Below are 27,901 nucleotides of genomic sequence, written 5' to 3'. Positions count from 1 at the left end.
TTAGAGTTCCATGCAGAAAGACAGAGAAGTATCAGCCATATTTTTCTCATAGTCCTCATTAAATTGCTTGTTCTGAGCTACAGTGAATTGATTTTTCCAGTCTCCCACGACACCTACAAAGAGTAAAAGAGAGCACACTCAGTGATATTTTCATAAACTTTAACCATTTTGGATTTGGAAAATCCCACTCCTCTTAATTCTAACATTGCTGACACAGATATCAGCTCGTTGCTGTCCTGACGTCAAAGTGAGGAGAGAAGCCACAGGTATGATTACTACATTTCGAAGGTAAGGTGTTTGTAGAGAGCAGGCTTTGCTCTGAAACACATGGGGAGAGGCTGGACCCCAGGACACATGGTTGCCTAACCCTCTGCACCACACTCTTGGCCTCTCTGACCCACCTGCCCTGATCTCCCCTCAGTGCATATAGCATTCTCTTCAAGTTCCTACTCTCTCCTCAGAGGTCACTGAAGGGCCAGTTCTCAGAGCATCATCTGAGTCTTTGGTCTGTGCCTCGAAGGCAGGCAAAATTCCGGTGGAAGACATCTGAGAATTCTCCTCTCCAATCTAAATTCTCACTGCAATTCACATATAATTAAAGTGAAGGCCAAACCTGATCTTTTTCTATTATCCAAATTCCTGACTAAGAGGCTTGGGGAGTCACGCCTGATAAGGAGTGACCAGACAGGGTTTTTATGACCCTAGTACCCTGTATCCTAAAGCTTGCTTTCCAACCTGACTCTGGTATACCATCACATGACAAATAAAGAAGGAAACTAAAGTATTTTATGGCCCTGAAAAGTCATCCCTTGGGGATTCCTGGGCTCTGGGGAGCCTTGTCAGATACTTATCTATCCTCTCTGAGGTCTGCTGCCTTTAGGATTTCATCTGCATATCCCCAAATCTGAAACCTTTCCACCCGCTTCTCTTAACAAAGCATCTTCTCTACTGATCTCTCTAATTCCTTAGATAAGAACTACAAATTGCCAGTCAATAAATCTTTGAGTCCACTTATGAATTGCAAGCTCCTACTTGGAAATATCCCTCCTTCCAAGACCACACCAATGAAAATATTCCATGTATGGATTGATGGTTTCTCGTAACTTCCACCATTCAACCAGGGTGGGCACATGTGCTCAGGACTTCTTGGGGTCCTCACATTTAGTTCAGAATACACTATCTTGAAACATTGTACAGAGTTTAGCATCTTTTTTGTCAACAAAAGTAACAGAATCTGAAAGATTGGTGAAGTTGCTTAACTTTGTTTTATGGTTATGCAAGAGTATTCAAATTTTTTTTAGCTTCCATAGCCAAAATGGTCAGAGAGCCCCTAATGAGCTATTTCTCTTCTGTTTGCTCCAAGGTATTGGGTCCGTTTAGCTTCTTTGACCTGTATAATGTTACTTTATGTGTGAAATGTAAATTTACTTAATTGCCTAGGAGTCATATAATCATATCATTTGCCAGTTGATTTAAAAAAGATTAGGTCATTTGTTCAAATCGGGAGAAATTTCTCCAGTGAGCCTCAGGTTTTTGCTTATTTTATTTTCTAAGAATAAAAAAATAAAATATTTTCAAAATTTCTAAAATGAAGACAATTGAACAGATGTTGTCTCTGTTTAAGGAGAAAGCCATGTGATAGCGTAGGGTGCACCCAGCACTGGAGGCAGGGGTCCTAGCCTGGCTGGGCTTTGATGATGACTCACGATGTCACCTCGGTCATTCTCTGTGAAATGACACTGATGGATTGACCGCTGAGATGACACCCTTCTAGCTCTTAAGGCCATTCACCTTTGCGGCTGTCTTCCAGAATGGGTTGGGCGTAGCACTCACTTTGTGGAGATTAAGGGGCTTTACTTGAGAAAGAATTTTGTGGTCACATAATTCTTGAAGCTCTGAGCTAGAGTTTCTTTTCAGAACCGCATGTGCTTTAAAGGATGCAGGGATGTGTGTCATGGCCTGTGCTTCTCTGGTCATCAGCACGTGCTCATGAAATAAAGCTTTGAAGAACTCACTTCAGGAAACTGTCAACAGTGGTTTCAACCAGCTTGACAACGAGAGAGCCATTGATGAACTGACCCTGCTATTTCTGTTCTCAGAGGAGAGACAAAGAATGCGCACACGTCACCTTTTCTCATGAATGGAGAGAGGCCATGATTCATTCTAGCTTCGTTTGAGAAGTTGGTCATGGGGTTCTTCTTCATTACTTCAAAGGAAGTGTTATAGGCAATTTGGTCCACAACCTCTTCTTTTAGGTTCTTCCCCAGGAATTCCATGATCTTTCTAATTTCACTTTTCGGATCCTGTGGGGTGGGGGGAAGGAGAAAAGTGAGCTCTCTAAAGAAAAAATAGAGCAACGGTGGAACCTCGAAGGACTAAGCATGGACAATAAGGGTTAAAACATCTTAAACAGTGCTAGTTTATGTTCACAATTAACTTTGAAAAGCTATGCTAATTATAGCATGCAGATTTTTAAATGTCAGATCCTTTTACGCATGGCAATTTAAAGTGCAAGGATATGACAACAATTGCTTTTGATCCCTGGCTGTAGCTGATGCTAAGGGGATATTTTCATCTGGGAAGCTTAGTCTTTTTCTTGCTTTCACAGCTAGAAGATGAGAAGCTATTTGGAAGAAGAGGTGGCTGTCTTTCAAAGTAAACTAGATATATGTTGTCCTTGTGTTTGGAGAAACAGAAGCGTGTGGAGTCCTGGCTGCTCTGGCATGGTGCAGAAGCAATGTGGCACCTCCCTCTCTCCCTCTCTGTGTCTGGTCATGACATCTTGTGGCCTCTGGGCTCCCTCCTGACTCTGGGCCTGTTGGAAGCCCTCACAAGAGCTCCCTACACTCTGAGACAGCTTCCCACCTCATCCAGAAGCAAATAAAAGGGGTCCCGTTGGATGTGAGTGTTGCCTGCCCCTGGGCTTTCCTTTGCAGGCCTCCTAGTCCTCCCTGGCAGTTCTGTCTTGCGTCTGTCCTTCCTGTCCGGCCTGTCCTGGGGCTCCCTTGCTCCCTGGCACGGCCACACCGCCTGGAGGAGCAGGAGACTATTCTGACACCCAGGAAAGCTGCAGAGAGCAAGGATGGATAGAAAGAGGGATTGGGCCCAACCTGAATAGACGGAAGGAAAGAAGCCGTGTGTTCGGTCTACCCAGAGGGGTGAGAGGAAAGAGAAGCCATGGCCAGCGAAGGACACGAGTTGGTGAGTGAACCAAGTCGTAAATCGAGGCTTAGAGACCAGCCAGGAATGCTGGGCCGCAGTTAAGTTTATTTTATATAGAAACATAGGAGGCAGATTTTTGAATCGGGGATCGTATGTGCAAAAGCTGTGGCTGGTGGGGAACTTCTGTTTAAAATGGCAAAACTTTAACATTTTAAGCAAGCAAATAAATCAAAACAGCTCTGTTCTTTCTCGCTCATTAATGCCTGTGGGGATTCTTAATTCATTGCCTTGAAGTCAGAGCAAGCCACGTGGGAGGTTGGGACCCGAGAAGGAAGCACGTAGAGACCTGGGGAAGGAAAGCACGCCTGGCTCAGGTAAGACAGCTCTTGTGTGCTTCCGGCTGAGTGGGACCCAACCCGCAAGGCAGGGGCCTGCACAAAGAAGAGGCTGCTTCCTGCGGAGAACAGTGACCGCTGCACCTCATGTGGGGTTTTGTACATGGCAAGGTGGTCAGAGAAGTTGGAGCTGGCATACGAAATATTTTGCGCAGACACACTTTCATGTATGACTTCTCTTCATTTCTATCATGGAGCTGTAACTTTGAGAAAAAATTCCGTGAAGTTAAAGTTCAAGTATGTCTCTTACTTGCATCCTTTCTTCATAGAAGAGATAGAGGATGGGGTGACTGTCTTTCTTCCTCCACCAGTCTTTCACGTGGTCGTACCAGGACCCCCAGAACACTGAAAGGAAGACACAGACACGTTTGGGTGGTGAGAAGCCGAGAGTGGGACAAGCCAGAGAAGGAAGTGAGCTGTTTCCATGGGACACGAGTGGAGGCTGTGATCGTTGCCGCCCTCGAGCAGATGTAGAACCGAGTTTTCACCCTTCCTGCCTCCATTTTCAGCACAACTTTTCTTCCTTTTGGAACCTGGCAAGATTGCTGTCTCAGGCTCCAGAGCCCGCTGGATTTGAATCTCAGCTCCGACCCTGAGAGCTGGGCGGTCCTGGGCAAACTATTGAACTCCTCTGAGCCTTTTTACATTTCTGAAGAAGGGCTGATAATTGTCTCAACCTCCCAAGGTAGTATCAGGATAAATTTATTCTGCAAGGACTTCTGTGTGCTCAACACTGTTCTAGGCATTGGGGGCGAAGCAGAGGCCAAGGTGGGCAGAATGCTCAGCTTGTGGAAGTATGTGTGAGGCAGATAGGTGAGATAAAAGCGAAGTGTGCAATCTGCTAGATCGCCATATGTGCTCAGGAGAGCAAATACATCAGAGAAGGAGGGGAGGGGGACGTTTTGGGCGTACTCAGGAGGCCAAAATTCTGATACGCCAGCCAGGGAAGGGGTCCCTGAGACGGTGACGTTGAACAAAACCCTGAAGAAAGAGAAGGAATGAGCACTGCTGGTGAGGGACCCAAGAAACCAAGAAACTTAAAAAGCCATACTTGCCGCAAAAGAAGCGTTCACTCTATATTTTGTATATCCCTACCTCACATTTATTGTATTTTATGAATTCTTAGTACTTTAAATCCTACCTCAGACCCGTAGAATTAGGCACATGTCGGGTGCCGGGCTGTGGCTGATTGTGTAGTTATACAATGTCTTAAGTAGTGTTTGTATTTAGAACTCTTGGGTTAAACACTGTTCGTCCCAATTGCCACGCTGACTTCTTCTGCTTTTACAACAGGATGTAAATGTTAAAGCGATAAGCCCCTTTCAGACATTCCTTTGCTTAGATTGCAGTAGTCTCTGAGGCGCTAACCACTCTCCTGGTGGGCTCTATGTTGGTTCAAGCCTCCGGCTCCCATGCCAAAGTCAATTTACACGTAGTGGCTGTGTAAGCCTGAGAGAATCAAAAGACTTTTAAAAAAACCACCTTGCTATAAGAAAACGTTTACGGTTTTTATAAATCCCTAGAACTAGTACTGTATGAATTCCTACCTCAGTTCACTGTATTTGTTTGCAGCGTTTGTACTTAAAACTTTGTTAAGTTTAGCTTTTGTTGTCCCATAATGACCATGATATGTTATGTAAATGTTAAGCAAACAGACCCCTCCTAAGCGGTCCTCTGTTCAGATCCGCAGACTTGGTGGCGCTAGCCACCCTCTGGGGGGTGCTCTGCTGGGCCCTGCGTTGTTCCAAACCTCCTGCCTGCCTGCTCAATGTAATTTGCACGCCGTGACTGTATAAACCGAACTTATCTGACATTCCACGCTGCCTGTTTAGCTGTTTCCTATCAATCACAGGCAGATGAGCTAAAGCCCGCGCAAGCCAAAAAAATAAGCCTACCAATCTCAAGTGTCCCCGTACCCATTAGGAGAAATTACCCAATCACGTAAAAACAAGTTTAAAGTTCTTTCCCCTCCCTCTGTAATTGTGCATAAAAACTGCTTGCCATACTGGATCGGGGCTCTCGTCCCTGAAGTCGCTGTGTCGGCTTCATACGTGAGCCCAGACTTGAGCCTGAATAAAGACCCTCGTGTGTTTGCAGCAGAGCTGGCTCTTTGTGGTCTCTCAGAGTTAAAATCTTGGGTTTAACACTGGTAGAGGGAACAGTCAGGCGAGGCACTGGGTGGGTGGCACCTGATGTGTCTGGGGAACAGAAGGGGGCCGGTGCAGCCAGGACAGCCTGAGAGAGGGCCAGGGAGTGGGGGCAGATGCAGGAGGTAGAGAGGCCCGGTGCCCCGGGCCCTGGGAGTTACTGTGAGGGTTCTGCCTTTCACTCCGAGCAAGATGGGAAGCTGAGTGGCCTGCCTTAGAGGAGTGATATGGCCTGACTTCCCTTTGAGCAGAATCTTTCTGGGTACTGTGGGGTGAATAGGGTGTCGGCTGGCAAGGGCAAGAGCTGGGGAAGAGGCTCTTTCATTGATCCAGGGAATATCTGACGGTGGCTTGGATCAGGGTGGTGGTGGCCGGAGTGTCGAGGATTGGTCAGATTCTGATGTATTTTGAAGGTAGTGTTGACAGATGTGCTGACAAGCTGACTGGAGTGTATGAGAAAGAAAGGCACCAGGTGCCGCCCACCCAGGGCTTTGCCTGGCTGTTTCCTCTGCCCAGATAAGTCCAATGGTTTAGGCCTGAGCAATTTAAAGGACAGAGCTGCAAACAACCAAGATGGAGAAGCTGCAGGAAGAGTAGGTTTTGAAGAGTAGATTAGGACAGGAGTTCAGATGTGGACACGTGAAATCAAAGATGCCTTGTAAACATCCAAGTGGAGATGTCAGTGAGAGCCGGGTCTGTGCCCCCTGAGCCCAGGGCCAAGGCCAGAGCTAGAAGTGCAAGCCTGGATGTCATCAGCAGATAAGTGACATCTGAAACCATGAGGTGAGCGAGGTTGTCCAAGGAATGATGGCAGGCAGCAAAGAGAAAAGAGATGAAGCGATAAGGAGAAGCTAGCAGAGGGAGCTGAGAAGGAACAGTTGGAGGGGTCAGGAAAGGGTGCCGTCCTGGGAGCCCAGAAGGAGAGCGTTTTAAGGGACAGAGCGTGGCCAGTGGGGTTAGATGATGCTGATGGGTCGAATAAGATGAGGACTGAGGATGGAGCGTTGGGTTTGGTGACACAGAAGTCGCGGGTGACCATGGCAAGACAGATTTGGAGGTGTGGGGCGGGGAAGGGGGTGAGAAGCTGAGGCTAGCATGTAAACAAGTCCTTCGAGGCGTTGGCAGTCAATGGAGTGAAGGAAAGGGGCAGAAGTGGGGGCGGTTTTTAAATTTTATTTTAAGATGGGAGGAATAAGAACATGATCAAATCATCTAAGACATATGAAAGCATTAGTCTGTTAGTGCCTATGACATAGTATCCTAGTGTCTGACAATCAAAAAATTAAACTAAAATTTTGGTAATATTTTTCCTCTTGCTTCTATCATATTATTCCTTCTGACAAAATTCACTTTTCCTGTTTTCCATTCCCACAGGGTAAATATTAGGTAGGACGCATCTGGGTGTATCCTTGATGTTAGGGTGTCTAAGAACACTTCATCGCCACTCCCAATGATGGTTTCCCATCACTGGGGAACATCTGTTCAGCCTTTTCCTCTCTTCCAGCATATGATGTTGTTATAAGGTGGACCAACCATCCCATTTTGTTTACGGCTTTGCCAGTTTCATTGCTGGAACTCTGTCTCAGGAATCCCCTTAGGTCAGGACAAGCTCGTGTAGTTGGACACCCCAGATATGGGGCCAATCTTCACTGTGACAGAAAGTACTCAAGCTACTTCAGCTGGCTAAAATGCTTTGGCATGGTGCCTGACACTGACTAAGACCTTAATAAACAGAAGGAGCTGCTGTTATTCTAATTCTTCTTGATGTTACCTGCCCCATTTGATGGCACTGCATCTGCTTTGTCAGGAGTATCCTTGTGTATTTGTGTGTGTGTGTGGAAGTACCCTCCAAGACTTTGGCCTCAATGCTTCTCTCCACTGGTGTGCAACTCTTCTTGTGCTGGATAAAGGGTTGGCATTGTACTCTCAACTCTCCGATTTAGGAAAAGCCATCTGTACCAGCCTAATCCCAGTCCCTCGCAAGACCCACAATCTCAAGTCATTTCACTAGGTCACTTATTGTCAAAAGGCATTCTGACATTATTGTTAGAATATCCACAATGAAATTAACAGAAGACATTCAACCAGTAAAGATACCTCAGAGTACAGTGGATGGTGTCTCATAAGGAGCAGATTGCAACAATAATAATTTTGTCATTTAAGGTAACAAAAATCAAATGGCAATCAAGAGCATTGGATTTTCATGCTTTACTGGTGGTTTATTACTAATGGAAATGGCTATTTTATTAAATTTATATATAATTAATTTAGAACAGGACTTAAATATAGGAGGCAAGGCAGTTGTTTCTCCATAGGACAATATAAATAATTAGCAAAAAAGGAGTTTGTTTATTTGTAAATTTTGAACTTGAACTATCGAGTGCTTTGGTACAAATGGTTAGTTTTTAATCATGCAAAGCTGCCAATTCAACTTTATAGTGTAAACCAGTTTGATATTATAATTATGTTGTACCTCTCAAAATACATAACCTTATAAAGGCATGCTTAAATTACCTTTTCTTAACTTTTGGGAAATATTTTTTATTATGAAAATATTCAAATATACACAAGAATAAAGGAAAAAGTATGACGAACGTCCATGAAGCCATTACCCAACTTCAATAATCTAACCACTTTTAAATACTCTTTAGGCTTCCTTGGGGGAACATTTGATATATTAAAAGATCTGGCAGTATTTGAGACCTAGAAAAACTTCAAGAAACTTGAGAACACTCAGTTTTGACACTGGAAACATGATTTTGCAAGGCCGTATTTTTCTGCACGTGATACTTTGTAAACCCACACACAGTATCATGGGCTACCACCACATTACCAACTCCAGTGGTGGTCGTGATTAGAAAACTTTTGCACACATCAAACCTTTTTTCTCCTCTCCAGTTAAACATGTAGGCCATTAGGAAGACTTTAACGTGGTGGCCAAGCACACAGAGTTTGAGCTTGGCTAGATCTGCTTATGTTCAAATTCTAGCCTGTGGTCTTACTAGCAGGGTAATTATAAGCAAGTTACTCAACCTCACTGAGCCTCAGTTTCTTTACCTGTAAATGGTGGATGTTGTTATCATGCGTAGAGGGTTCCTCTAAAGATTAAACAAGTTGATGCACGTAAAACATTTAGCCCAAGCTTAGAGTTGATACCTTCTCTTATTGTGGCTGGCTTTCCTACAATCCTGGTTTGACTTCATTCAGAGGATATATCACAATTGGAAGCAAATCCACTGACCATGGATGATAGCTCACCAGGGCCATACCACGTTTTTCAGGACATTGCCTCTAGTCCTTCCTTTTCAGAGAGTCTGAACTCTTTCTGTGGGTGAATTTTATTTTCCAAGAAGGAGAATTTTATGGTGAAAACTTATCCTCTATAGACATCGGTGAAGACTGGTGCCATCCACCTGGCTCACCTTTGCCTTCCAGAAATGTTTTGAAGTACTCATCCCAGCTTCCTGGGTCAGGGAGATCTTTATGCATCCTTTGAAAATGATAGTAGGACACCATGTTGTCCTTGGCATTCCTTGCCATGTAGATTATCTAAAGTGGTGAGATGAAATGAAAGAAATGATATAAACGATAGGAATTAGACATTGGGCATTTGGTGTGTACAGCATACATGTTCTCAGTAAGCACATCTCAAAGGTCATGAGTTCTTTTCTTTTCTTTTTTTTTTTGAGTTGGAGTCTCACTCTATTGCCCAGATTGGAGTGCAGTGGCACACTCCCAGCCACCACAGCCTCGACCTGCTGGACTCTGGCGATCCTTCCGCCTCAGCCTTCCAAGTAACCAGAACTACAGGCGAGTGCTACCATGCCCGGCTACTTTTTTGATTTATTGTAGAGACGAGGTCTTGCCAAATTGCCCAGGCGGGTCTCGAACCCGTGGCCTCAGGCAGTCCACTCACCTTGGCCTCCCAAAGGGCTGGGATGACAGGCTGAGCCACCAAGCCCAGCTGCATGTTGTTTTCTTCCACTCAACCTCAGGCAGTCAGTATGATTGTGCAAAAATGCAAATCAGACAAGGCTGCTTCCCCGGGTGAAACTTTTCAATGTTGGTTGCTTTTACAGTGAAGTTCACAGCTCTCCATCTTGGGGTAGGCCCTGGGCCATCTGCATTCCCCATGCTCACTTCCCACTGGTCGTTCTCAACCTCCCTCCTTCTGCAAGAGCACTGCTTCTGCAGCTCTCTAATCTTTTTGGCTGTCCTTTTTCAATGTGTCCTATTCTGCCATCCTCTCTTAGGGTCTTAAACTAATGCACATCAAGAAGTCTGTGCCTCTCTCTAAAGTTGTATGCAAAAATTTTTTGTAGACGTGCGCTCTGTCAGAAGCAGAGGCACACCTCCTTCAGAGTCTCAGTGGGGCTTGTGATTACTGAAAGTCTGAAACCTTTAACTCAAATGTTGGTCTTCCTTTGGGCTCTGTCTGGGGCCTACTTTTATGTCCACTTTATTTACTTTTCCTATTTTGGGAGCCATCTTTCTCCATTGTTGTGAGTTTCACGTATTTATGACTCACAAATTTGTTTTAGTTCTCTCTGCTGAGCTACAAACTCATAGGTCTGTATCCCTACCGGAGTGATCCACAGGCATTTCAGACTGAGCTGGTTTAAGCTCAATTTGTCTTCACACAGACCTACCGTTCTCTCCAGTGATGTACCACCATCAACACAGTTAAATGGCAAATCATCCTAGAAGATTTTTCCCACCTCTTCTCTAGCGAATCCTTGACCAGGTCCTGTAGATTCGTTCTGTCGTGTGGGAATTCACCCCCTCACTGCCTCTGCCTGAGCCCAAGCCTTCTTAGTTTTTCCCTGGACTATTGCCACCATCTCCCCCTTGGTACCTTGCTTTCAGTCTTGCCCCAGTTCTGTTCATGGCTTCCCTCAGGGTAGCTTTCTAAATGTAAATGGGATTATTTCACGTCCTTATTTACATTCTTCGACGGGATCCAAGAAGCCTAGAGGATCGAGTCCAAATGTTTCAGCCTGGCAACAAAGCTGTGCAGTAAGGAGTCTCTGATCCTGCCCACCTTTCAGGCCTTGTCTGTGGCCCTGCACCTGTTCTCTTAGGTCTGGGCTTCTGCTCTCCAGTCACATGGAGTGTCCTTCCCTCTCTTGTCACTTGGCAAATTCCTGTTTACTCTTCATGACCTGACGCCTCTGTCACCCTTGTTGACCCCCGTTGTCAAGGCGTCTTGTGCTCTCCCCTTCCTGGTCCTATGACACCTTATCCAGTTCTCTCTTATGGTACTTTCTGCATTATAACTTGCTGCTATAATTATTCTTCTCTTACTGTCATCCCTAGCCCAGGCCTGGCTCGGTCAACATTACTTACATGTGTTCAGTCATTCCCCTTACCCCCAGACTCCAGATCCACATACGAAGATCTACCAGGGTCTACAAAGTAGGGTAAGAGCCTGGATACACTCTAGAGAACCAGGGACAGCAAAGCTATAGATTTTGAAAAATCTGTTAAAGGGCACAGAACTGTCCCACAGAAAGGGCGGGTGAGACTGCTTTGGCCCAGTGTCACGGCCCATCTGCAGACTCCCTTGAGAGGGTGGGTGGTACTTTATTAGGCTATAAGTCAATAAATGGTCCCTGGGAGATCTGAAAGAATTGAAGTGAATTCCTTAGTGTCTGTAAAGACACATGTGAAAATGCATCTGCACTCCTGTAGACTTCAATATGAAAACTAATTTTGGTGTTTATACACTTTTGACACAATAATCCGGTGTGCACCAGGTCTCAGAATGTCTAGAGCTTGTACCTTGTAGGCACCCTTAGATGCTTGCAAGAGGCAGCTTAGCTATAGGTGAAATAAAGTGAGAGGACAATGGAGTGTATGGTTTCTAAGATTCCTTCAGTGCTGCCTTCTGATCTTTTTTTTTGAGTTGGATCCTTCCACCTCAACCTTCCAAGTAGCTGGAACCACAGGTGCGTGCTACCACACCTGGCTAATTAAAAAAAAAATTTATTGTAGTGACGAGGTGTTGCCACGTTGCCCGGACTGGTCTCGAGCCTACAGACTCAGGCAACCCACTCTCTTCGGCCTCCTAAAGTTCTGGAAGCCACTGGGCCCGGCCCTTCTGATCATTGAATACTCATGACCTTGAGGCTGGAGGAGTCCAAACACATGCATGCTTAGGAGAACTTTTGTGGTTATAGGAGGCACAAAGTATGGCACAGGGTAGTGGAAAGATCATAGGCTGTTGGATCAAGAAGAGGTGGTTCGAGGCCCATCTCTTCCATCTTCCAGGTGTTTATCATTGGGCAGACTGTCTAACATCTCTGAGCTGCAGTGTGCTCAGGTGCCTCTACCGTATACTGCCATTGGGAGCTGAGATGCTCAGAACTGAGTCTAGTAGACATCGGTCCTCTCTTTCTTCTCAATGTGGGGATGTACTGAGCTCATCCTTATCACCGAGTGTTGAAGGACATGGAATATCATCGCAGGTTCCATAATCTGTCCCTTGCTGTCCCTGGCAGGCACAATATGAGGAGGACCGGGCAATGATTCTGACAAAATAAAACCTTCTAGATGTTCTCATGGGGAAAAAAAATCTGTCTGTGAATATTTGTTATTTCAAGCTTACCTTACAGTTTTTTTCCCAGAAGGAGGGAGGCAGTAGTTGTACGGGAAGATGAGTCTTCAGGATCCTAGGGGAAGGCATTGTTTTAGCCTGTGTGATCCCTGCAAAAACGGGTCTCGCTTATTCTTTGGTTTTTCTAAAGTTTTTCTGTTTCATGAAACTGATCTTGTCAGTTTTTTCCACATACGGCTTCTGAGTTTTATGCCATGTTATGCCTCCTGCACTATTAGATGATAAAAAAATTAACCCTGTTTTCTTTTAGTACTCAGCACTTTATGTTTCCCTTTTCCCCTCTGACTCTCTGCTCCATTGGCCCTCCCTTGGGGCATGACTTACTAATGTGTCTCCTCTCCATTTCTCTTCCCATTAGGCTTCAAGAATGACCACAGAACCACACGGCCATCAAGAGATGGTTGACACAGAAGCAAACAGGGACACTGAGACCATGTTGGCAGGATTCAGGTTACATAGGGATGATCATCTGGATGACCTAGAACTTACCTACGTTATGTTTTAAAATTACCATGCAAATAAGATCATAGTTAAGAAATTATGGTAGAGGTCTTGAGGACTCCCAAAGATGTGTCCACAGATGGCTTCTAGGGTCAATCCCAAATGACTTAATGTGGTCTGGCAAACTTTACAAAATCTGTCCTCAGTTATTTTTCGCCCTCATTTTGGCCATGCTTTTTCCTCAAGCACTTTGGTGTGACATTGACTGAGCGATTTTGAAAGCAAGGCATGTGTTAGGCTAACTTCAAAAAAAAAAGAGAGAGAAAGAGAGTGAAGACAAGGAGCAAGACTTGATTTCAGGCCATTAATTTGTTCATTTTTCAAAGATGAGTCCATAAACTCATTGTTCAGATTTGATTAAAGTGAATTCCTGTAGAAATGGTACTATTAAAGATGACCAGGTGCCCATACTGGTCCACTGTAGTCTATTTAATTCCATTGTACACCTCAAACACACATAGCTGAAGTCCATATGACATACCCACACCCACACCTATACCCACACCCACAGCCACACCCGTACCCACACTATATGACTAAGTGGTTAAGAGCATGGACTTTAGAAAGGGCAGTATCGCCGGGCTCGGTGGCTCAGCCTGTAATCCCAGCACTTTGGGAGGCCGAGGTGAGTGGACTGCCTGAGCCCATGGGTTCATGACCCACCAGGGCAATTTGGCGAGACCTCATCTCTACAATAAATAAAAAATGAGCCGGGCATGGTAGCGCGCGCCTGTAGTTCCAGCTACTTGGAAGACTGAGGCAGAAGGATCGCTGCAGCCCAGCAGGCCGAGGCTGCGGTGACCGGGAGCGGCCACTGCACTCCAGTCTGGGCGATGGAGTGAGACTCCAACTCAAAAAAAAAAAAACAAAACAAAGCCAAAAAGAAAGAGAAATATCAGGTTCAAATCTTAGCTGTTACCTTGAGCAAATCATAATCTCTCTGCTTGTCGGTCTTATGTAACATGGGGATGATAATGACCACCACCTCACAAGCATGTTAGGGCAAATGGGTTAGTATGCCTGAAGTATTTAGAACAATGCCAGCATCTGGCATGTGCCATGAAAATCTTATCTGTAACTATGCCATTTATTACTTTTCCATGGAACGTGCATTGTGAACTCCACCTTTGAATGCTGTGGTCCTGGGTGCTGGGCTGCCTTAGCATGGACACTGGGGTCTCACGTGGGTAAGCAGGGACTCTGTTGAGTGAGAACTGCGTAGCTACTCCTTGGCATTTGTAACTGGTTGGACACTTCGATGGACAAAGAATCGTACCTTTCTATTGTTAAGTGTCAAGGTTAAATCAGTTTTCAAGTGAAGGGACCTATCCAGATTTGCACAAGAAAAGTTAATATTCACTCAGTCCTTGAAACTAGGAATCAAAAGGATTTCTCCTCGGTATGTGTTAAACTTTCAGGCTCTCTTGAATCATTCGTCTTTATGTGAGGATTATGGATTTAAATCTGGAGGCGTACCAGTAATGGTCATTCTTGTCCACTCCAAGAAGGGCTGTCGCAGATGGATGGGAGCACGCTTGCTTTTCTCAACATCGCCATCACTCTGGATCAGGTCTACAATTTCCTGTGTCCAAGTGGTTCCTGAAAGAAGGGAGAACAGAGAGCTGAGGCACTGATCATTGATTTTCTGCCACGTACAAGCTAGAAACATCTTATGCTCCAAATAGCTAATTTGTCACTCGATACCTTATCACATTGCACCGAAACCAACCATGAAGGTTAGCTTTTTCTCATCATTGGTATTTTTAGAAAATGATAATACAAATAACGATTGCATGTAGCAACAGGGGTTAATTTAAAAACTTCCATAGGAGGAAAATCCCAGAAACCCCCAAACACTAGCTATCACTTTACCATCAAAAATTCTGGCCTGCTAATCAGAATCTTGTTTCCCCTGCATGTTCCTTTTTTTCAGAACCATGAAATGGACACAATGCCAGTAATATGAAAAAGAAGAAAAAGTGAGAATTACAAATGTACACAAACTGAAAAAATTAGATCTAATGAATTCCTCTTTCAAGGGCAAAGAAATACTCAACGTAATATTAAATGGTGACTTCCACAAGAAAGTTGAACTGGTTTCAAGTAGAAAAATAACCTTTGCTACATTTGGGGGTCGTATTTGCTTCTCTCAAAAGCCTGCTGTCTCCTTACTGATTTTGGGGATTCCCTTCAGCCCAGTCCCTTTAGCCTCTGCTGGTGTATCTTTCAAGAAGTCTATCCTTGTTTGGCTTCTGGGACATTTGGCTGACCTGGTCTTGTTTTTCTGTGAGGACGCATGGTTTGGATGTTTGTGGAGCTGTGGGATCGGATGGACTTGAATCCTACGTATGATGCATGAGTTGGATGGTTTTGCATAAATGACATAAACCCCACCAAGTGTCAATTATCATCATGCAGTTTTGAGGGTTAGAAGAGAAAATAGGCAGAACCCAGCTGAACAGTCGGGACTGAAGACATGCCAAGTGTCTTAGTTTTTTGCCGAGTTGGTTTCCCTCCTGAGGGCAGTACAAGGGAGAGCATCTTGCTTGGGTAACCCTTGAGAAGGAAGGTGCCATTCTCACCATGGCTCTTTCATGCCAGCTTCCTGGGGTCCTGGCTCTCCCTTCCCTAGCCCCTCGAGTGGTCCCTGGGTACTGTTCCATGGCTCCGCTTCTAGACTGTATGCTGGCACACATCTGTCTGCTCCTTGTCAGTTCCTATTGTGCACTAAAGCCACTTTCTCCTTCTCCCCTTCTGGAATCAGAGTTGGCTTCATGCTTGAGTCTTTGTTGCCTCCCTGGCAATTTGCTGTCTCAACTCCGCAGTGTTTGGTTTTGCCCAACCCATGCTGCTTTGGGAGTGTCGGAAGGCCCTTTCTTCACATGGGCTGGTTCTACTTTCTTTCCTGGGTTCTGAGTGTGGCCTTTGGGCCTGCTTTCTTTCCCGGAACCTCTCAGAAGAAGCCATAAGTACCTCCTCCTGCAGAGGTCACCTTTTTTTTTTTTTGAGTCGGAGTCTCACTCTGTCGCCCAGATTGGAATGCAGTGGCCGCACCTGGCCACCGCAGCCCCAACCTGCTGGGCTCCGGCGATCCTTCCGCCTCAACCTTCCGAGTAGCCGGAATTACAGGCGCGCGCTACCACGCCGGGCTGATTTTTTGATTTATTGTAGAGATGCGGTCTCGCCAAGTTGCCCAGGCGGGTCTCGAACCCGCGGGCTCAGGCCATCCACTCACCTCAGCCTCCCAAAGGCGTGGGATTACAGGCTGAGCCACCGAGCGGCTTGAGGCCACCTTCGGAGTTGGCTTTGCTGTGGTAGATGCTGTGAGCGTCTCAGGAAACCGGCTCCCTCAGTGGCCCCAGACCCTATTTGTGCTGGTTTGGTCCAGGCCATACAAGGACTTCTGCTGGACTTCTTTGTCTCACACCTCAGACTTGCCCTGTAACCAGCCTGTTGACAGAGGCCCTTGCACTATGGCTCATGCTCACCAGTAGCTGCTCCTTGTAGCCCCTGGGGGCCTGAATCCCATGAGATTATGTTCCCGTGCCATCACTACGGCCTGGTTTCTAGTGCAACCTGATGCCTGTTTTTCTCTAAACTCCACCTGCAAGCTGGCCTCTTCGAGATGCATATGTTGACATGGATGGCATCTCAGAAAGCCACAACATGGCTCCGGCGAGCTATGGCAAGTTGTGCTCTATAACTACATATGGACGGTTCCTGGGGGTGTAGGACACACAGTCCAGATTTTCCTTCTGAAGGGGAGGTGTTTATTCCCCCAGTTGCTAGGCATGCTGCTGCCAGATGGCCCCCAGCCATTCAGCCCCCTCCCCTTGCTGGGCCTCTTGCATTCGGTGACTGGCTGACACCCTGCCCCCTTGTCCCAACTGCTATGGGATCAACTCTGAAGGGCCCTCCCAGCTTCACACCAGCCCATAGGAAGCTTCTGCCGGGATTAAGTTGAAACCTAACCTCTCCCCTGGCTCAGTCCTGCTTCCTTCTCTTCCTTTACAGAGGGAATGATCCCAAGAGCACTCCCCCTTGTACGCCGCACACACATGTATCTCCAACTCAGAGTCAGCCTCCTGGGGAATGCCCCAGGTGACATGGGCAGAAAAGAGGCTGTGAAAGTGAGGGTCACGGTTTCAGATTACAACAGGCAGACTTAAGTAAGCAGCAGATGGGGCCAGGGGCCTGGCAGCTTGGGTCCCTTGTGATTTGTAGGGTCCACAGCTCTCACGTACCTGTCATGCCCTGTAGCTACAGTCTCAGGAAAAATGTATTCTCATTTTCTGGATTTGAGCTGAGAAAAATGCTCAGTCTTTCCCAGGCCTGAGGAGATAAACTTCACCCTAGGATGAAGCTCTCTTTTCACTATTATCTCCTACTTGTAGCATATCATTTCTTCTTCCACATTATTCTACATCTATTCCTAGAGGGATAAGTATTATCCTAAGAGTGTGACCCCAGATAACCGGGTGCTATGTAAAAAAACCAGTTCACGTTTCCACAGGGCAATTCTGCCTCTGGGAAATCAGACAGAGTCTGGTTTCATATTTTTAATACAGCAGCTGCTCTATTTCTAAAAACTTTAGAGTTTTTATAGAAACAGCTCATTTGACATTCTGTCTGATTCGCAGACAAGGGCACATTTCATCCGCTCTTTGATTTTACTGCCCCGTCCTACGAGGTGTTGACCCGTGCCTGATTTCCACTGTCCTCTCCTCACGTCCACGTACCTACCTGCTTTGGGATAGGAAGCAATGAGCAGGTCGTCAGGCTGGGCTTGGAAGTTCCAGACTTCATCCCAGATGTCACATAGTTTCTTCGGAAGAAGGATTCCGTTCACTTGGGAAGTTTCTACGGGCGCAAACAGAGCCTTGTCCTCAGTCATGCCCTCCACCTTGGTCTCGGGCACTGGACGAGAAAGCAAAAAGGAAATGAAGGTTGAGATTCTCACCGGTTTTATACCTTTAGTGCCTTGGGCACAGAGCTCCAGTTGCTCGTTATAGGTTAAGTGTGCTTGGGTCAACAAAAAGAGGCAATTTGCATGGACATTTGGACTGGAATGGGAGCAAAGTCTTCAGGATGGTGTGTCAGAACAGGGCTTCCCCTTCCTTCTGAGAGACGCTGGCAGTGCTCGCCCCATGCTGCCAGAAGGAAGGTCGGCAGCAGGCAGCTCAGCTTAGGGGCCCGCCAACGTCTGGGAGGTCATTTTCTGGTCCCGTGACTGCCGGTGGAGACGGGGAATTGAGAGCAGGCACTGAAGGAGTGCCTGGAGCAAGTTTCCAGGACTCGGCCTTCCTTCCTCACCTCTTCACCTAGAGTGACTCTCTTCAGAGAGTGACCAAACCTGTGTCCCGGGTTTGGTTGTCCACGGAAATTTGGAGAAATACTTTCCCCACACCCACGCAGACTCAAGCTTCCGTGAACATATCTCACGTTAGGTCCCCATGTTGCCAGCTGGGACAGTTCAACTGGAAACTCCATCCTAACGTACAAGGCTGGATTCTCAGGGTTGCTTCTTTTTTGTGAGAGTTTAGACTGTAATATCTGAGGATATTATTACAAGTTTTTTTAATATCAAGGCACAATTTACACACAGAAAAATGCACAAACCTTAGGTGTACATCTTTTTTTTTGAGTTGGAGTCTCACTCCGTCGCTCAGGCTGGAGTACGGTGGCACGTTCACGGCCACCCCAGCTTCAACTTGCTGGGCTTGGGCAATCCTTCCGCCTCGGGCTTCCAAGCAGCCGGAACTACAGGCACAAGCTACCATGCCTAGCTAATTTTTTTTTTATTTTAAATTTATTGTAGAGATGAGGTCTCGCAAAGTTGCTCAGGTTGTTCTCAAACCTGTGGGCTCAGGCATTCCCCTCACCTCATCCTCCCAAAGTGCTGGGATTACATCTTGATAAATTTTTACTTATACCTGCACCCATGTAATCACCACCCACATCAAGTTATGGGACTTCCCATCACTTCGAAAAGCTCCATCCTTCCCCTTTTCAGTCAATGTCTCACTGTTACCCAAGATGGTTCTGACTTTCCTCATATGGTTTAGTTTTGCTTACTCTTTTTTTTTTTTTTTTGAGTTGGAGTCTCACTCTGTCGCCCAGACTGGAGTGCAGTGGCCGCTTCCGGCCACTGCAGCCTTGACCTGCTGGACTCCGGTGATCCTTCCGCCTCAGCCCTCCAAGTAGCTGGAACTACAGGCGCGCGCTACCATGCCCGGCCGATTTTTTGATTTGTTGTAGAGATGAGGTCTCATCAAGTTGCCCAGGTGGGTCTTGAACCCGTGGGCTCAGGCAATCCACTCACCTCGGCCTCCCAAAGTGCTGGGATTACAGGCTGAGCCACCGGCCGCGGTCAGTTTTGCTTGCTCTTAGACCTCATATTAGCGGAATAATACATTACGTACTCCTCTGAGTCTGCTTTTGTTCTTACAATATAATGCTTTTGAAAATCAAGTATCAGTTGCAAGTATCAGTCGTTCATTTATTTCTGTTGCCATTATTTCTATGTCACTGAATGAGTATATCACAATCTATGTCTTTGTTCTTCTTTTGATGGACACATGGGTTGATGTCAGTTGTTGGTGATTATGAATAAGGCTTCTGTGACACTTTTGTACATTTCCTTGTGTGAACAGATGCACTCTGTCTTGTTCACTTAGGTGCATGACTACGGTTTGAACTGCTGAATCATTAACTTTAGTAGAAACTGCCAAACAATTGCTCAATACATAGACGATGACACTGAGCTTAATGATATCAAAAGAGCCACTTGACCACCTGTCTGAACGATCTCCAAATGCTTCTTCTGATTCTGGGATTCCAACTCCCTGGTAGTGTGGGAAGATCTCTCATCTCTTTCACTTGGCTGCTGCCTCAGTTGGGTGTCTGCCTCTTTGGGACTGAAGTAGCACTCTCTTTGGGCTGTATCCAACAGGCGCCTGCACAGATGGGCCCTGTGCCATTGCGTTGGGAGACAGGCTTCTCCAGATCCGCCTCCACCAGAATTTCTCTCAGCATTCAGATGGACTCAACCCAAGCAAAGGTTACTTCTCCGGATCACCTCAGAGGGATTTTAGAGCTCACACTGTTTATTTTTCTAGTGTGTGTCACCCGGTATGCCAGGTGTTGGCCTTAACCACAAATTTCAAACTAACTATTGTAAACATCATCTGGGAAATATCACCTCAGTGGGTCAGACGGGGACAATTCTACCGAGCTTACGGTATCCAGTTTGGCAGGACACCTACCACTATTTCTCAGTCTCAGCCTCAGTTAACTACTGCTGCTTCCCCTGGGAGCCCTTGCAGGAATTTGAGACGATCTTCAGCGGACACCTGCCCCCTGGGATTCCTGAACAGGACAGGGAGCATTTGTGAGCTATATTAAGTCTATCAATTTATTTCTTTTGGATGAGTTTAGACCTTTTCTTTTCTTTGCTTTTTGCATGACTAGTATATATATTAAGTAACATATAGATATGTTTGAATTATCTGAAATGAACATTTTTGAGCTTAACATTGTCAGATATTGTCTGGCTAAGTTATTGCCTCTCAGGTTGAAGATCTCCTGTTTCTGGTTTTCTATGAGATGCAGGGGCTGGAACCCTGCCATCCATGTTTCTGCTGGGCTGGCTGGCACCTCATCCCTGAGTCTTTGCCCACAGGGAGACTGAGAGACAAGAGGAAGAACAGGAACTCGATCCTTCCTGCTGCCTTCCGGCTCCAGCGAATGGGACCTCGGAGACACCTCTTCACTCCAGCAGCATCTGGTGTTCTGTTCGGTTGCCTGGCAGAGCCTAGTTTGAAGATCAAGTCAGAGTCAGCATCTTCACAACTTCCTTAGAGACAGAGCCCTGGTCTCAGAGTACTCCCGCCTCAGGGGTCCAGAGTTTTCTCCAGACACCTCCCTCCCTGCTTCTCAGTTTTAGTCATTCCTATCTTTCTGTAGTTCCCGCCCATATGATGCTCGAGTGCTTTCTTCCTCTCTTTTTTGACAGCAATTTAAAATGATCCAAACTAATACCTGCACATCTGAATTTTAACAGTATATCCCAAATACACTGATCACTGTAACCAAGGGAGAAGACTGTTCTCTTTTTTAGTGATAGACAGATGCTGGGCACATAAGAGATTTATGGGGGACACACTTGTGAGAGATAGATGAGCATGACTGTGGGAGGGTGGGTGTAGGACTCACCTCGTGGAGAAAGACAGGACAGAAGGAAGGAGGGAAGCCTGGAGAGAAAGCCTTAGTCTGGGTTAGCTCTAAGAAAGCTTTAGCAGAGCCGTTGGGGGTTCGCTGGACAAAGCGCCCATCAGAGAAGATGCTCCCACTGAGAAAGCCAGGGCCAAGTGAAGAGGCAGAGGAATTTGGCCACTAGCCTCAGAACCTTGACACCTCGGCTTAGAGACTCAGCCACCAGGAATTTGACAAAGTTCCACAATTTCTGTTACAAATATTCAGCCAGTTTTTGAAGAACTTTGAGCCCAGCTTCTCAGCTAACACGGTGATTTTATTTTCTAGGTGTGTGCCAAAATAAAAAAGTAATTGCTCGTTCTTGTCTGAACAATTTGAGTGAGCTCAGAAAGTAGTTTCTAAGGAAAAGCAATGATAAGGGGAATAAAACACGCAAGATAAGGTAATAAAGTTGCCCCGGGGTAGTCTAGATTTCGACTCCCTCTCTGTAGTGATCCATGTGAAAGGTCAGAGAAGTATCAGCCATTTTCTTCCTGTAGTCTTCATTGAATCTGTCATTCAGTAATTCTTCCTGAAAGACAAGGAGATCATACTTGAGAGATTGGTTGGGAAGTCTATGCTATATGCGCTTTCCTTAAAGTGACACTTCAGAGATAACAAGAAAGTGCTAATTCTTATTTCAGGTACACATCACAGTATAATGCCTTTCAAAGATTAGTATCTTGAGAAAACCTCTGAGTTACTGGCAGCATTGATAGTTTAACGCAAAATGAACTCATTAATGTCCTTTTCCCTAAAACTAGCATGCAAGAGTATTTTTCTCAAGTTAATTCACAATGGTTGGCAGGTACCTCTCCTCATAAATGGGAAGATGGAGTGGTCCACGACTTCAGAAGGTATGTGGTGTGCTTGGTCATGGGGTTTTTCTTCACACTTTCGAAAGCGTGCTGAATGGTCCTTTGGACAGTTTCTTCATCTATCTTCTTACCCCAAAGTTCTATTATCTTTTGAATTTCACATTCTGGATTCTGTGGGGTGGGGGAAGGACAATAAGGGACCCTGAGCGGGTTTTGGTGAGAGAACGAAGGAAATGACTTTGAGAAAAGTTCTTTCGGTTCTCCCCGTCTTGATATTTGTGACAGTGATGGTCTTGCTCTCCTAAAGGACGCAAGGTGTTCTTTAGCTTTAAATTGAGAGGTAGTGCATTATCCTGAGTTTTCCCTCTGTTTCTTCGGCTTTTCTTGCCGGTCAGCTGTCAGCACTGTAGCTCCCCTTTCAGAAATATACGGTGTTTTCCAGTGAAGGGCCAAACGTATCGAGAGCTGTTGCCTGTTCCCCTTCTCCCACCCTGGCAGGCCCACAGTCCTGCCCCAGCACCCCGAGTCACAGACACAGTCACAGACACAGACACAGACACAGAGCCTGGTTCTTTTCCTTGTTGTTTCTTGCTGGCCCCTGCTCTGAAATTCCACACTCCCATCCTTTGCTCTCACCCGCAGAATTTTCTTAGTTCTTCATTCTGTACTAGGTGCCCTTTCATGGAAAGAGATGAGACTAACCCTGCCTGGAATATTCACTTAGCACGTGGGTGTGACTTGCATGTTTATTTCCGCTTCCGAGGGTGAATGCAATGAGCACTGGGAATTATTGAGGAAGATACTTTTTGTTTCTGAGTTTTTGAAATGAGAAGAAACACAGCTGTGAAATAAGCTAATCAGTTATTTTAATAACCTGGGTCTGAGGATGAGGAGATATTTGTTTGTACCAAGGAATGATAGAAACTCTCCCCAGGGGACTGAACAAATTAACCAGTGGTTTTGGGCCAAAAAAGAACACAAGTCGGATAAAATGCCACTTGCACCCACAGGTTCATCGCGGCACAATTCACAATTGCAAAGATGTGGAATCAGCTGAAATGCCCATCAGCCAATTAGTGGATAATGCAAATGTGGCATATGTACACTATGGAATACTATTCGGCTATAAAAAGAACAAAATAATGTCTTTTGTGGCAACTTGGATGGAACTGGCGAACATCGTCCTCAGTGAACTAACTCGGGAACAGAAAACCAAACCCTGCAGGCTCTCGCTTACGAGTGGGGGCTAAACTGAAGATCTGCAAAGGCGCAGAGAATGATGTAATTCTCACCGGAGACTCAGAAGCAGGAGGATGGGAAGGGGTGAAGGGAGGAAAAACCACCTCTCCGGTACAACGTGCACAGGTGGGAGTGGTGAGTACACTTCTTTGCCGCTGTACAATGTAGCCATGGAACCAAAAACGATTTGGACCCCCTAAAGCTATTGAATTACAGAGAAAAAGAAAAAATAAGAAAAGGAAAGGAAAAACCATCCAAACAAAAATCCCCCAAATCCCCAAGTTCCTGGATCCAGCAGGGTGTGGTTATCCCGTGGAGATGGAATTATGACTCCGAGCTGTCCCTGACATTCCTCGCCACATAGATGACCGGCAGTGGTAGGTAGGGGTGAGTCAGGGCTGATGGAAGGAAACTCTCACTACTTATGCATGACTGCGAGTGAAATGTTCCCACAGGGAGCTGCGATGCATTCGGCACTCTCTCCATGACTTTCTCTCCTGCCCTTAGGTGCCCACATCCATTCATTCATTCATCCAGTGCTTACGGAGCACCTAGCCGACCCCGGGGATGCAGTTCTCTCCCCACGAACAGCTCGGTTCAGAAAGTATTCTCATGCTCTTCATCTCTGTTTGCACAGCTTCAGTAAAACCTTCTTCTTTGCTCAGTCAATAGAATCATATTTTGTTTGCTTCTGGCTAATACTGCATTTCCAAGCTCCGAGGGTGATTGCTCAGTCCTGGGTCCTTTTACTTCCTGTTGCTCTTGTAGCAGGATCCAAGGTGTCAAACCTGTTTCGCTTCTTTTTTTTTTTTTTGAGTTGGAGTCTCACTCTGTCGCCCAGACTGGAGTGCAGTGGCTGCTCTCGGCCACCGCAGCCTCGACCTGCTGGGCTCCGGCGATCCTTCTGCCTCAGCCTTCCGAGTAGCTGGAACTACAGGTGCGCGCTACCATGCCCGGCTAATTTTTTTGGATTTATTGTTGAGATGAGGTCTCACTGCCCAGGCGGGTCTCGAACCCGCAGGCTCAGGCAATCCACTCACCTCAGCCTCCCAAAGGCGCGGGATTATGGGCTGAGCTACCGAGCCCGGCTTCACTTCTTCTTTAAACCTGATGTTACCCAAATTAAATCTCTTTGTTGGTAATACAGGGTCTGATATGACCCCACTACTGCTAACGTTAATTACAGCTAAACAAGATAGATCAAAGCGCCCAGCTTACAACCTGGACACTGTAAGCACTTTTTACAGCTCAGCTGACTTATTCCTCTAATTTTATAAGGTATGATTATTGATCCCATCTTCCAGAGGAGGAAACTGAGGCAAGAGAGGTGAGGTGACTAGCACAAGGCTGCACTCTTGGTAGCTGGCAGAGCCAGGACTGAAACTCCCTCAGGGGCTCCAGAGCATGAGACACCAGACGGCTTGTGTGGAGAAGGATGAGGCTACCAGCATCCTCCCTTCATGCAGTGCCCGGAGACGGGGCCCAGGCACTTTTCAGTGGAGGCTTTCATGCTATTTACTCACTTTGGGGAAACAGACGTTAACATGATGGCAATGCAGATATCATTAAAAACCATTTCGGTAGCGCACGCCTGTAGTTCCAGCTACTTGGAAGGCTGAGGCGGAAGGATCGCCGGAGCCCAGCAGGTGAGGCTGTGGTGGCTGGGAGCGGCCACTGCACTCCAGTCTGGGCGACCGAGTGAGACTCCAACTCAAAGCAGAAACAAAAACAAAAACATTTCAACATTTCAAACGTTTAAGAACCCTTAGTGAGTTCCGACAGTCTTTGCCTGTGGCCTAAAACTGCGAGCCCCTCCCATGGAGTGGAGCTCCCCCAAATCTGTCCTTTTCCAGCAACTTCGCTGGGCAGGAGGACCACAGGGGTCTCCTCTCCAGGGCGGGAGCTGCACTGTCAGTCAAACTAGACCCCTAGGCCCGCTGATAAATTGCATCTAGCCTAAAGCGGCCTCTTGACATATTTGAAGTTTGGCTTCAAGGTTTCTCCATATACAGTGAGCTGTCACCACATTGAATGTGGAAACAGGCCATAACCGACTCTTGTGCCAGTCTCTGAGTCGTGGCCAGCGTTCAACCGTGTTGTCATGAGGCAAGCACCAAGCTGCAACCAGAGCAGCTGTTTCTGGGCCTCACTTCCATTTCCTGCATGTCACGTCCCTTGTTCTGTCCACACATCCTCTCCAACCACGCGGCAGCCCTGGGGTCTCTCGCTGAACCTTCTCTGGTTCAAAGGCTGCCTGGTTCGCAAGTTGTTCTCTGCTCAATTAAACTCTGCTCATTTATTTTTGGCCTTTGGGTTAACACCACTCATTCTGAATTTCTGGGGACCTCTGTGATGAGTGGCGCCCACCTCCTTGCCAAGCCAGAAGACCCGTCTGGCCTCTTGCTTTCTTGTCCTCTCTGCAGAGCTGGCCGCCACTGGGCCCCCGCATTCATTTGTTCATTCCCCCGATACTTACTGGGCAGCTGTCAGACACTGGGCATGTAGTTCGCTCCCTGCGCTGAGGACACTTACAGGCTGAGAAGGGAGTCAAAGAGCAAACGGTCATTGACATAACTGCGTAAGTAACTTGCGCTTTGTGAAGATGGGAGACTTCCTAAGCCTCTGGAGCCCCCCTCCGTGCCAAACCATCGGAGGAAGGAGAACAGGGAAAAGGGATGACTGGGAGACCAAGGAATTTGCTGGGGACAGGCACTGACACACAGCGGGGGTGGTCAGCCTTGGGTGCGGAGAGGGACTCCCGTGCCCCAGAGACAAGAGGGAAGATGCTGACAGACATTGAGGAGCAAGAAGAAAATCGATCTCGGCCACAGAGGACGTGGAGTGGCCGGGCCAGCTCCCGGCTGAGGTCGGACCCCGGAGTTGGCAGTGATGTCGGGAGCACTGCTTTGCAATTTTCCCATGGCAGCTCTGTGTCTGGCAAGAGAGGAAACAAAACGGTGGGTTGAGTCAGGCCTGGGCATTTGCAGGGGGAGACAAGGGCTAGGAAGCAGAGTGATTCGAAGCGGTGGTAGCCCAGCTGGAATGGATTCTAGGTCCTCACTGGCGTTTAAAATGTCTGAGGCACGGAAGCCTTGGATGGTGGCAGGATCAGGGTGTGACTTAGGGAATGGGGCTGTGGAACAGCGGAGGTGAAGGGCCTGGAACACAGGAAGCCAAGGGTGAGTTGGATAAATTGCCACGGGAGCAGAGAGACTAGAGCATGGCAATCGACAGCGTGGAAGGAAGCTCTGAGCAGGCCTTGGAAAGATTCTGATAGATAAGGGTTGTAACCGCCTGACCTGTAGCACAGGAGGACATATCTGGGGCCTTTCCAACCTGGTATGGTTAGCGTAGTCAAAACTTCCTTTGAGGCATAATTCACAAACTACATGGAGGACAAGTAATTTTTGGAGCTTCCTTGTGAGGCTGAGTCAGTTTGGGAAGGCCCCACAGCTCTAGACCAAAACCCCATGCCCCTTCTGCCTCCAGCAGACAACCCTGATTAGCATCCTCCTGAGATAGGGCTACATCCTGTCTGGGCACTACCCTCATTCCAATGTGTCTTTGTGGATCCCGGAGAATGTCTGTGACAGGGTGTGGCTCTTGGGGACTTCTGATGAAAATGCCACCAAAGAACAGCTTGAGTGTCTGTGCTGTCAGGCCACTTGGCTCTTCCTGGGGATAAGACGGCTTAGGGCTCCTTTTCCCCCTATCTCTTGCTGATACTTTGATAGCCCTGCCACAGGAGCTCATGATAGTTTTTAGAAGAGATCCTATTACTTGTTTTTATTCTATCACCTCTTCAATGAAATGCAGAAAGGTCTGGTTTCTTTATTGAGTGTGTAAAGAATTTCTGAGGGCCCTGGAAACTACTGGGACATAGATTCTGGGGTTCTATGAAGTGACATTTCACTGGAGTCTTGGGGTTGCCTGATGGTCTAGTGGACAAAGAGCTTTAACTTCCATCACAGACTGATTTGCGGTAGGGCATTATTAGCCAGCAACATATCACCCAAGGTCGTTCCCGGGGCTTCTTCTGAAGACCTGGTAACAACTGAGAATAGCTAGAGGAAAACTTCTCAAATTTGGACTAGTGGAAGAAGGCGAAGATGTAGGTAAGAGGACGAACTTAGTTTAGAATTACTGATACAGAGATCCACTATTGTCTGTCCCTATTGCCACAATCCCTAGAGAAGGACATGGTAAGTATTAGAGCGTTCCTGCTTGTTGCCACATTCCTAAATGTTAACAAAAGGCGTGCCTCCCCTTATCTCCTATGCACTCCCAGTAAGTAACTTCAAAGCATCCTTTACTTCACAGCAGACTGTGCCCAATCACCTGGGATGTAAATTCCCATGTACTCCCTTTTCTTTGGAGTCATAGGTTTGAATAATATAGTATCAAGGTAATCATAAGTCTTATGATGTGTATAACTTTTGTGTATAACAATATGTAGTAATGTATGATGTCTTAGGCCCTGTTAACTCCCTTTACTCTGGCAAATTTGATGAACGCCTCTGCCTGGTGTAACCAATGCCCAGAAATGCAGACCACAAATGTCATTATGGACAAAATGCAGCGGTAACTTAAATTCGGCACCATGCTCTGCTAATCACATGGTCACTATATCAGTACCAAAAACCCTGAACTTATAAAAGTGGACTGTAAAACCTGAAGGGTGAGTGGGACCATTTTAGGAAGCCAGGAGCCGGGTTCTGCTCCCTGAATTCAACTTCAGAAATAAATCTTTTTCTACCAGTTCCTTGCCCC

General features: G+C 46.5%; 1 protein-coding gene across 1 annotated transcript; it reads right to left on the bottom strand.

Annotated features, from left to right (window-relative positions):
- Positions 1 to 24,707, bottom strand: LOC103260362 (sulfotransferase 1C4-like). Its single transcript, XM_021712321.1, has 9 exons — positions 24,655 to 24,707; positions 17,793 to 17,884; positions 17,565 to 17,681; positions 14,298 to 14,420; positions 12,312 to 12,409; positions 9,127 to 9,253; positions 3,808 to 3,902; positions 2,129 to 2,303; positions 1 to 113 (listed from the first exon to the last, which is right to left on the bottom strand). The coding sequence occupies exons 1-9, from the start codon at positions 24,705 to 24,707 to the stop codon at positions 1 to 3; spliced, it is 993 nt and encodes a 330-aa protein (XP_021567996.1).
- Positions 24,708 to 27,901: the final 3,194 nt, after the last annotated feature.

This window comes from Carlito syrichta, unplaced genomic scaffold, assembly GCF_000164805.1.
Source record: "Carlito syrichta isolate Samal-C Ts95f unplaced genomic scaffold, Tarsius_syrichta-2.0.1 Scaffold303183, whole genome shotgun sequence".
Taxonomy (NCBI): Eukaryota; Metazoa; Chordata; class Mammalia; order Primates; family Tarsiidae; genus Carlito; species Carlito syrichta.
The sequence above is the reverse complement of the archived record's forward strand: the minus strand, read 5'-3'. Positions and strand labels throughout refer to the sequence as shown.

Bases quoted from the DNA above. Each gene is read 5' to 3' on its own strand.
- LOC103260362 (XM_021712321.1), bottom strand. From the start codon at position 24,707: ATGGTTTTTAATGATATCTGCATTGCCATCATGTTAACGTCTGTTTCC. The intron at 9,254-12,311 runs GTAAGCTTGAAA...TCACCACTTTAG, and splicing joins TCTGGGAAAAAAACTGTAAG to ATAATCTACATGGCAAGGAA. The intron at 2,304-3,807 runs GTAAGAGACATA...CCCACCCCACAG, and splicing joins TCTATGAAGAAAGGATGCAA to GATCCGAAAAGTGAAATTAG.